An 11,222-nucleotide genomic window follows, 5' to 3' on the forward strand; every position below is an offset into this window, starting at 1 on the left:
ATGAAAGCTCAGATGGGTCGATCTGGAATCTTGCTCCTTATGAGGTCATAAGGAGCAAGGTTACCTCCCCTTTCTCTGCTTTGCCCACCCAGAGAATTTGGCCCACCCATGAGAGAGAGACATCATGGCTTTCAAACGAGCAAAGTGGCAGTTGGTCAAGGCCACACCCCCACCCTCCTCCTGAATAGTTACAGACACAGAAATGGCACATCCTGAGGGAAGGTCATTGTGGGACTGGCTCTAGTGGCTGTAATTCTGCACCAAGGCTGAATTTCGGGAAAGAGACTTCAGATACAGTATCCAAAGAGCATCATGTCATGGGACCTTTAAGAAGCAGGAACCATAGATTGTCATTAAGCATCGAAATGGGAACAAATTCAGCTGTGACTCGAAATATTCCACAGAGCTTGGTAAGAAAGGTGAGATTCAGTTGGTTCTCATTAGTGTAGGTGATACAGGATGTAGCTTGCAGCCTCCTCTCTTAGCTTGGATTATTTCATTTGTGCTTGTTGGCAAAGTGGTGCCTCTCCCATTTTACGTAAGACTTCTCAGACGAGCACACTCATTACTGATAAGGGCAACATGACATGGAGCCTGGAGCTACAGTAACATCACTGAGCAGCACTGGACACACACATCTACAGACTTTCCCTACATCAAAGGGTAGTAACAGTGAGAAAGGCAAAGGTATAGCACCACTAAAGGCAGATTCTGACACAGAGAAAACACTGTGTTTAAGAGGAGGATAAGCACAAAAAAACACTGGTATTAAGTGTTTCTCCTCCAGGCCTTATATTAAGATTAAAGGATACAGAGAAAGAAAACATAAAACAGAGTGAAATGATATAGAGATTTTAAGAAAATGTGACAGAAAAATCTTCGGAGGGAAAAAGATGGACAAAGATAGAGGGCTGTGATGGAAAAAAATGAAGAAGAAAATTGAGAAAAACCATGAAGGTGAGTGCTTTTCCTTCTGGGGTGCCTCTTTTCACGACTCATATTGATGAGGATTAAGCACAGACACTTCAGTCAAGGATCAAGCCTCGATAAAAATGACAGGCTTCCTGTTGCCCTTTAAATCCTTTTAAGAAACAGAGATTACGCCTACACACGGTTGACACATATGTTATGCATGCACTCTCAACCTTCAGTATTTTAGTGGACTTACAGAACTGTAGCTAAATAGATCCCAAAAAACTAATGGAGACGACAAATTGTAGTGCTGAAAAGTCACTCAGACTCACACCAGCCTGCCCAGTCTCTAAAATCTTGGAAATAAAACATACTGCTCAGTTACCACACACACTCACGTACACACACTCTGACCCACTCACATGCGTCAGCAAGTAAACCCCTACTGACAGCCAAAATTATGACAGCGAATGACACAGAAGCGAGGCACAGTACGTAGGGGGGTAGATGACTCAACCAAGGTGTGTGTGTGTGTGTACTGTATGTCTCCTACAGCCATACTCCAGAAGGTACTGCAGTTTTAAGATTTAACTCATTTTATTCTAGTTCAAGAATGTGTTGAATAGTGCTGTCACTACTGTAAATGCATGGCAGCCATCTTGTTTTGGAGTGCTACTGTAGCAGTGGGGCAAGGGACAATTTCAATAATAATGTTGAACATTCATGTACTTCATAGCAACCAGTAGGCAATGTGTTCATTTTAACAGAGAGGGGGGACCCGGTTCATTTTGTTCACCTGAGACTAGCCAACCGCCCTATGAACAACTCTTTTCCGATACCCCCCACCCAAGATCAAAGACGAAACTGACAGAAGGGTCACAATTACACATTTGTTTTAGAGATGAACCGTTTACAACATTCTAACACATCTAAAGTGCAATGTTACAACCATTTCCTTCTTTTCACATCCAATATCCAACAAAAAAAAATTTATTTTGATTTTTGGTGTTGTCCCTCCACGCTCTACTTTTTCCTTGCAGGTGTTGCATATTGCAAACTTGTTATCTTCTGCACACACGCTGAAGAATTTCCAAACAGCTGACATGTTGCAGGTTAATTCACGAGGTTCCATACATGTGCGAGAACAGCGTGGACACACGCTTCACACCGCGAGTGGGTCCGCGAAAAGTTGAGAGAAAGGAAAAAGAGACTGTGCCGTCGCGTCCTGTGTGTGCGTGCGTCCTTGAGAACTGTAACTCGTATAACTTATGTTGTCAGTTAATTGTAGCATTGACCGGTATGAAATCGGCATATGTCAGACTGACCTGCCGGTCGCCGGTCATGGCCGAGCACGTGAAAACCGGCTAATTCCGGTCACCGGCCGGTCTATCGGTGCATCTCTAATCTGTTTGCTACTTCAGCACCACGGACAGCACCATGGATTTACCAACACATAGCACAGTTAGGCTATTGATATTTCAGAGCCATGTCAGGTCCATGTGTGCACAACTACACACAACCAAACTGGCATGTCAAAATATTCAGTAAGGATGATTGATTATTGTTATGTGCGAGATTCCAGGAAGTTATTGCTCCAAGCCAAGATATACCTGATTCCCTCTCTTTCCAGTCTTTATGCTAAGCTAAGATATCCAGTTGCTGGCTGTAGCCCATAGACTGTATATTAATGGACAGCGCATGTGTGACGTCACCCATTGGTTTGTGGAGAACTGCTATCCGTCGCCGAGTTTGCCGTTACGGGCGCAGCCATCTTGGTTGCGGATGTGACGATTTTAGACGAGAGGGAGGAGCTGCTTACACTCTACATTACGTTACACACTTTCACTGGAAATCACATCATAGCCACGCCCCAAAACACCCCCTGCTTTATCACAATTTTAAAATCAATGAGACGATAATTCAAAAAATGAACATCATTCTGTGTTGCAGAAGACTTAAAACTAGCGATTGAGACCATAAACTCATTAGGACAATGTTTACTGAGGTAATAAATTAAGCTGTTACAGAAGAAGAACCAAAAATACACAGCAGATTACTAAAGACACACTTAAACCACCAGCTAACAAAGTAGTTAATAGGCGAAGCCATGATAGAGCTACTGGTTGACAAACTAGATTGTTCCCTGACTCGCATGTCCATGTCAAGAGGATATAATTAAATATTGTACTGTAAATCGCTTAGGGCTTCAGTTAATTTAACCATGCATGGCTTATAATTTTCAATGAATGTGTAGATGAGTGGCATATAGATACTAACTAAGATACTTCATATGGAATATTAAGTGGATGTAGCTGGCATATGTGAATGTTTTGCCTCCATGCTGAGAAACCACTCAACCGAAAGCACTTTTTGGCCTCTATTACCACAATATACTGATCCTACACCATAGAGCAGAGATAAAGCTTAGTATTTTATGCAAAAAAGGTATGTATAAAAGCTTTAGGCTGCCCTACACCTTATTGTAGGCCTAGTTTAATATGCAACTTCATTTTATACAATATATGTAGTAGGGGGTCCCTGCTCCGACTCTCTTTCAGTTAAGGGGTCCTTGGCTTAAAAAACGTTGAAGACCCCTGCCATAGAGTACCATCTGCTTGTGGAACTCAACGCAGTCTTGTGATGTTGCATCCATGTGGGACAAAACACCACGGTAACACCGGCAAACCGGTCCCCACACCTCGGAAGATAAGCAGGCCAAAAGTGTTTGATTTCCTCGTCATTGTTAAGCAAGCTAAGACAATGAATAGACACACTCTCATGTACACAAACGCACACAATCGCAACACGCGTCGCACGCATGATACAAATCCTACAAGTTGCATCCGATTTCACCATGGAAGAATAGTCTATAGAAAGATATTTGTGCATTTTGTATACACAAGCAGAAATGGTCACACAAACACATATACTGTAACTAATGTACAACTAGTAACATGCTATCCTCCTTTCAGAGTACTTTTCAAGATGCTAGTGGGGAAAAACGCAGAGCTGAAAACTCCTGATGGTATCTTTACAGTGACCTATTTCAATGAAACATCTAGAGGATGTTTACGTTCTATTTATACACGACAGATTGCATAAATTACGGGTAGATCCAGTGTGTTGAAAGCACAGGAAGCTGTGGGGCTTAAAAAACTAGTTCTTACCTCTCCTAAATGGGGAGTAGGATTAAATCCACAAAGATTGCAAACTGTCTTCTCGCATTCGGTGCAGAAGCTGTAGTTGGGCGTGTCTGCTGAGCCGATGTTCAGCTCCACATTACAGAGAGGGCAGCTTTCCTTGGTTGTTGAGGCTGGGGCAGGTCCAGGTTTGGCTGCTGGCACCTTCTCTTCCTGTTCCACAGAAATGGTTCTGGGGGGTTTCTTGGACTTGGTTGGAGTGTCAGGAGCAGAGTCCGAATCAGGAGGAGACCCAGGAAGAGAGAAGGGGGAGTCAGGTGGTGAGCCGGGGCCAGAATCTGCAGGAGAACCTGGTCCAGAGTCTAGGGGTGACCCAGGTGGAGAACCTGCTGCCTTCTCATCCTCTCCAGAGACAAGATTAGAGGCTGAACTCAAGAGTGATGATCCAAAGCTGAACATTTGAGAAGCAGCAGCTGGAGGTTTTGCGGTTTCTGTCAACCCTCCAAAACCGCCAAACAACTTCCCAGCTACTGACTCCTCCTGCTTTGGTGCGGCCTGTGCTTGAGGCTTCGATGATTCCATCAAACCGCCAAACCCACCAAACAGTTTCCCTGTAACAGACTCGGCAGCTTGTGAAGCAGCCGCAGGAGGTTTGGCTGTGTCTGTCAAGCTTCCCAGACTGATACCTCCAAATCCCCCAAAGAAGCTGGACTCCTGTTTGGCTTTAGATGGAGACTGCTGGGGACTGGACTTCGGCTGAATGGGGCGGCCCGTCTTGGGGTCAATCTTGGGGGATCCTCCCAATGAGGAGCCAGGGGAAAGCGGCCCAGGAGAGGTAGGACCTGGGGATTTCTGCCTCGGTGTGGTTGGCGGCGTTAAACCTTGGTCGGTGGTACTCTGTTGCTTTATCAGCAGCTTGCCAGGCTTGCCAGATGCCTGTCTCTGGGGTGAGGGCGGGGCTGAGCCTTGTTTGGGCTTTGTCATTCCAGGGGGATCCATACCTCCCATCGCTCGCTGCATCTGGCAGTTCAGACATAGCCACTCTTTACCCTGTGCATGATACAAAAGATGGGTTAGATTTGACTGGAACAAATGTGTACACTGTTATGAGCACAGACACCAATAGCATGTGTAATAACAGTATATACACAGGCAAGCATAACCAATTAAACCCCTAAAATAATAATTTTCAAGACAAATTTAGAGACATGTCCACTAATTAGTGTATCAAATGATGTTAAATCCTGTTTTCCATAGGCAAATCGCTTCTTATACCATGAGATAATTAAAATCTGGCAGGAGTAACATAAATACTAATAATAAAAGTAATAAAAAAAACATTTATATTAACATGTGTTTCTAATTAAATTAGAATAAAAACATGTTATTTCTACACGATTGTTTTAATTCAGCAATAACACAAAGTCTGTAAACCAAAGGAATATTTTTTACCAGACTGTTGAAAGCAGAAAGGCATACACTATTTATTTATTAATGCTATATGTTCTTTCATCTATCAAAGGTTGTTTAAATGTTAGACAACCATAAACAGTTGCATTTCATGGTCCCTGTTTTGACCATACTGTATATGTCAACACCTGCTCCCAAAAAAGCCTGGTTACACCACAGTGCTCTTTGTTTAGTGTTCAGGGTATCTAGGTGTGCAAACCACAGTATTTGAAGGGGCCAAATGTTGACAATTTGATCACTATCTAGAAAAGAACAATTGCAATTGCTTACAATATAAACAGAGATGAGGTCAATTCAACCAATCTAAAAAGTATACAGTGTAGTATTAACAGCAAACAGCATTCCATTTGTAGACGTTATTCTGAATTCAATCTGCATAATAATAAATCCTAAGAAGAGGCTCAAGCAGAAGGAACCGGTCATTCTGCTGTGCTGTAATCAATGCCCACTAGTGTTTTCAGTCCATGTGTAACGGAGTGTCGTCACTGGCTGGCACAGTATCTTCCTGTGGCCATGACATGAGTCACCTTGATCAACATTCCCTGGGTCCATATGGTCCCTCTGCTCCTCAAATCATGTGCCACTCTTATGAGATGCAGTCCCTTCTCCAGGCTCAGAGAACAGCAATATGATGCCAACAGCCTCATATTGGATTTAATAATAGAGCAAAGATATTTGGTCTTATATTTGAACTTATTTTTAAAATATTAGTTTTATTCGTTTGAAACATACCAATCTTCAATAATTTCCACGGTTTCCATTGTTTTTGAGAATTTCCTCTCTCTATATCACAAAGTAATTTAATGATATTTGAGTCTGAATACTGGAGTAAATAAGCTTTGACGATTACATTTTGCAGTGTAATGTGGATTTAGCAAACTGAATAGACACTTTGATATTTCACAAACAGAAAATTTAATAATTTGTGACTTTTCCCACCCCATGTGATCAATAACATGGACTGTCTTGTGTATTATTAGACAAATGCCAGTATCCCTGGCTCTGGACTGGTATTTTATTTGACCGTTGCATATTTATTATTTGGAAAACTGACAGCTACATATGCAAAATGCTTACTTCAATGTCATTAAAGGTCCCATGGCATGAAAATTTCACTTTATGAGGTTTTTTAACATTAATACGAGTTCACCTAGCTTGTCTATGGTCCCCTAGTGGCTAGAAAATGACAATAGGTGTAAACCAAACCCTGGGTATCCTGCTCTGCCTTTGAGAAAATGAAAGCTCAGATGGGCCAATCTGGAATCTTCCCTTTATGAGGTCATAAGGGGAAAGGTTACCTCCGCTTTCTCTGCCTCTGCCCGCCCAGAGAATTTGGCCCACCCATGAGAAAGAGAGAGACATCATGGCTTGCAAATGAGCGAAGCATGGCAGTTGGTCAAGGCCACACCCCCACCCTCCACCTTGCCCCACCCCCCCCTCTCTCCTCCTCAATAGCATTTAAAGCTACAGACACAGAAATGGCACATCCCAAGGAAAGCTCATTGTGGGACTGGCTCTAGTGGCTGTAATTCTGCACCAAGGCTGAATTTCGAGAAAGAGACTTCAGATACAGTATTAGGGGACCACTAAGGTCTATATAAAAGCATCCAAAAAGGAACACGTCATAGGACCTTTAAAAGGAACATATTGAAGAAAAGAGAAAAGGTTTTTAAAAAAAAATAAAAGAAGGTAATCACTGTCTTACCGCTGAGTCTGGGGGGCTGAACCCGCAGAGGCTGCAGACCTGGTTCTTACACTCAGTGCAGTTGTTGTAATTAGGGGGGTCCTTTGACCCAATGTTTAGCTGGGTGGTCTTACACAGTGGACAGAGTCCTGCTCCAGGTTTTCCAGCCCCCTGCTGACCAGGAGGCCCGCCGCTCTTAGCTGGCTCTACAGGATGAGCCCCAGGGCCTGGTGGCCCTTGCTGTTTGGGTCCAGGCTTCCCAGGTCCTTGCTGAGGGGGTCCACCTTTTTGCTGGGGAGGGCCACTCTGTATGGCACCTTGACCTGGTGGTCCTTGACCTGGTTTGGGGGCCTGTTGCCCTGGGGGTCCTTGGCCTGGTGGACCTTGACTTTGCCTTGGGGCCTGCCCAGGGGGTCCTTGGCCAGGAGGACCCTGGCCAGATTTTGGCCCCTGGCCTGGTGGTCCCTGTCCTTGCCTGGGGGCCTGCCCAGGGGGTCCCTGGCCAGGAGGACCCTGGCCAGATTTTGGTCCCTGGCCTGGTGGTCCCTGTCCTTGCCTGGGTCCCTGACCAGGGGGTCCTTGCCCTGGTTTTGGCCCCTGTCCAGGAGGGCCCTGACCCTGTTTCTGAGGTCCTCCCTGTTGTGGTCCCTTTGGACCTGGCCCTTGCTGAGGGCCCTTGCCTGGTGGCTTTCCTCCCTGCTTGGACACAAGTGTTGCAGATGCATCTCCCTCCTCCTCATCCCCAAATAGTCCAAACTTGGGGATGTTGACAGAATCCCCCATGGAGGATATGGAGGAGGAGACAGAGGTCATAGATGACATGAAGCTGGAGCCAAACATGCTGGATGACTTGGTCTCTGGGTCTTTTGGCTCCTGCCGGAATCTGGATTCAAAAAGGCTGAGGGATGAGGGGCTGCGGCCCGGTGTGGGCTTGCCAGGTGGACCCTGGTTGAAGGCGTCTACAGTACGACTCTTACTGAGACCTGTAGGGCCCCTGGAGGCCCCTACCTGCTGGGAACGCTGATGGGTATCAGATTCTGATGGTCTGGAAAAGAGAAAGTTTTTGTTAGCACTGCTTTTATGGCTATTGTTGATTTGTGTTTACTTTGGAAATGTGAGAACATTTTATAAGCCAAATCCACACCAACTTTCAGCTGACCCAGTGCCAAAATACAAACAATAGACCTGTCAATGATAGTTTAAGACCAGATGGCTCTGAAATATACTTTAGCTCATTTACCTGCCTTATCCCTTAATTTGTCACTGTAATTTGTGATGTGTGTGGTGATCAACTGACACTAAAATCATGAGAACCTAAATAGCTCTCATATTAATTAATGCTAATACTTGCTAATAAACAAAGTATCAGTATATGTAGTCTTTTCAATGCATTTACTATTTTCCATCTCAAACAGTATTGCTTATGATGTTTACCAACTCCTCTGCCTCTACTGTAGCTTTACTGTGCTAAATTAAGACATAAAACTAGCTCTTTGTTAATCTCAGGCCCTTTCAACACACCAGTGGACACATAATGTGAACCTAGCAGCCCTGGGGTAAAGCTGACAGGAAAGTGAATACTGCTGAATGACATGGAGTGTAGATCATTGAGATAGAAAGGGAAAAGTTTGCCTCTATGGGGGTAAGATGAGACATCTTTGTTAGCTCAGGCTGAGAGGCAACCTACACAACCAACACACACTGCTAAGCACAAGCGTGAAAGTCAACGGGATGCATAGAGAAATGCATCAATGTAGGCTAATGTTTTGTTATTGTATGATGATGTGTGTATGCAACATACAGACCCAGTGATTTCTTAAGGCTGCTGTTTGAAAGTCCCTGGTGCTTCTGCCATTATGTCTGAGAAAAATTACATTACCAGGCAATAAAGTTTAATGTTGTAATGAATACAGCTTTTTTTTTTTTACAATGAGCACTGAGTAATACATGAATTTGCATGGTAAGAGCCCAGCAAACATTGTAAGTAGTAGTGTTGCAATGCTGTTGGGCAATCCACTGCAGCGGACAGTAGCAGCGTATTTCAGCACCATGGACAGCGACCAGACTCCGAGACTAATGCCTAAATGAAATCCCACTTTTAAATAAACAAAAAAGCAGATCAGCAGGAGGGAAGTCTGTGAGTGATGACAATAACGCTGCTGTTCTATTTATAGTCATATTTATATTAATGCACCCCTCCCCCCCCATCTCTAGCTCGGGTGTAAATAAAAATTCTCCACCAATTGGAGCCATTTAGCAGCACCGCACATCATTTAGATATCGAAGAATCTTTCACTATTATATGAGTTACATTTAATTCGGAAGCGTTATGGAACTGGCAGCATATTGTTTTCATTGGCAGCATTCTACCTCCCCCTCCATAACACGGCATATTTTCCACACAGCCGATTAAAATCCAATTTAATGCGAGATTCAGAAGTAGAGAGTATAATTGGCAATATTTTAAAGAGCGGATACACGGCTGATAAAGGTAGTGGAATTGTTTAGCTGGGTGTTCAAACGTCGTTCAGATGGGGAAAAAAAAAAAACACTGGGCACGACAGATTTTCTTACCCAGCAGGCTTTTCGAAAATTTCGCACAAATACTGGAGGTGTGTCTCTCTGATCTCATACGGAGAGACAACCCGCGGACACTGAGTCAAACCATTCACCAATTCAGACTAATTTCACACACTGATCCTTAGAAAAGAGAATGGCGAGCAGTTAAAACGAGGCTTGCGTAAATGTGTAAAGACAGCAGATACACAACGTTCAAAGCGGCAGCTTGTCAATTAAACGTGCCCAGGCAATATTAGAATTGTAGGCTATCAGACGACAATTTTTTTACTGTCATGCTGATCATCAAATGTTAATGATAATCCATTACAGTGAACTCTAAGAATAGAATAATTTCTTAGTGCGGTTGGGAGGATCAAAAATGGGCGTGAACAAGCTCCCTGCCTCCTTAAAGCATCTTTGACGCTTTCCAAATGATTCTTCACACACAACCACAACACATCCACCGGTCCTCTCTCGCGAATCATAGCGTGGTTAGTGTGGATACTTTAAGTGCATAAAAATGCTGGTAAAAAAGCCCTGCCTTCGTGCAGCTGCTGCGCCTCCGGGCTGCCTGGCTTGCGCCCTTGACATCGCCGCGGCGAGCTGCCTCCTCTGCTCCTCGCTGAGTTCACTCAGGTTGACCGGTGTCCCATCGGAGACCCGGACGAAGCCGCCCTTCCCGTCAGGTGCCAGCCCCTCTGGTAGCCCAGACGGCGGCCCTTCGCCTCCTTCCAAGCTCGCTTCGTTCCCCATGATCGACCCCTCCCGTCCACTGTATTCGGATCAATGTACGACCCGAGCCCTCTCCGCGTTTTTACGTCCAAAGTGCGCAGAGAAGACGGCGTTTCTCGGTATCTCGTAGCATCTCAGATGATTTATTTGCAGTGGTTACTTTTCTTCCCTGTGATGTCGTTCCATTTCCCTCGTTTCTCCTTGTTTTTCCGTGTCGCGCATCTCTGCAGCTGTACACCACAGTTACCACAGTTTTCCGTGAGGGGGGGTCTCTGTTTTACTATTGCTCAGTCAAAGAAGGTGGCTTCCGGTAGGATTTACAAAAATAAAATCGGAATTAGCTAGTGTTAATGTAGGTATTAACTTGTGTAATTGGGAAATAAATGAACTGCCTAATGCAGAGCCTGCAATTAATCTAAACATGAAAAACCACATTATAATTCCACAGATGAGTGGAAAACAGTCTGCTAGTCTTCAATTTAAAAGTCTGGACTTTTGCTCCGCCGCCACCCTGACACTTCATTCATTGTAATCTCAAATAAAAGATTTTAAGGCTTTTATATTGACACCAAACTTCTATCAGGCTCTTTCCGTTATTTTCTATGTAACACTGGTTCACTTGACGCAGATTCTCCAACAGCCTCTCGCCTCTGCTGCTCACCGCGCATGTGCCTCCTCTGACAGGTGATCCGAAGACATCAGCGGAGGAAAAAATGTTTTAAAGG

The 11,222-nt window shown here is 44.3% G+C and overlaps 1 protein-coding gene across 12 annotated transcripts in view; it reads right to left on the reverse strand.

Moving 5' to 3' along the window:
* The window catches only part of pcloa (piccolo presynaptic cytomatrix protein a), a 59,478-nt gene extending 48,711 nt beyond the window's left edge, over positions 1 to 10,767 (reverse strand). For 5 of the 12 annotated variants that reach the window (XR_005638189.1, XM_039792190.1, XM_039792189.1 and 2 more), the window contains exons 1-3: positions 10,307 to 10,767; positions 7,228 to 8,251; positions 4,080 to 5,102 (exon numbers count right to left, since the gene is read on the reverse strand). Coding sequence is in view for 11 of the 12 variants with exons in the window: in XM_039792190.1 (XP_039648124.1) it covers positions 4,080 to 5,102; positions 7,228 to 8,251; positions 10,307 to 10,518 (2,259 nt within the window). In the remaining variant the exon portion in view is untranslated. The remainder of the gene's footprint in view (positions 1 to 4,079; positions 5,103 to 7,227; positions 8,252 to 10,306) is intronic. The other 7 variants (XM_039792185.1, XM_039792188.1, XM_039792187.1 and 4 more) reach the window with 2 other exon arrangements.
* Between the last annotated feature and the right edge of the window lie 455 nt (positions 10,768 to 11,222).

This window comes from Perca fluviatilis, chromosome 23, assembly GCF_010015445.1.
Source record: "Perca fluviatilis chromosome 23, GENO_Pfluv_1.0, whole genome shotgun sequence".
Lineage (NCBI taxonomy): Eukaryota > Metazoa > Chordata > Actinopteri > Perciformes > Percidae > Perca > Perca fluviatilis.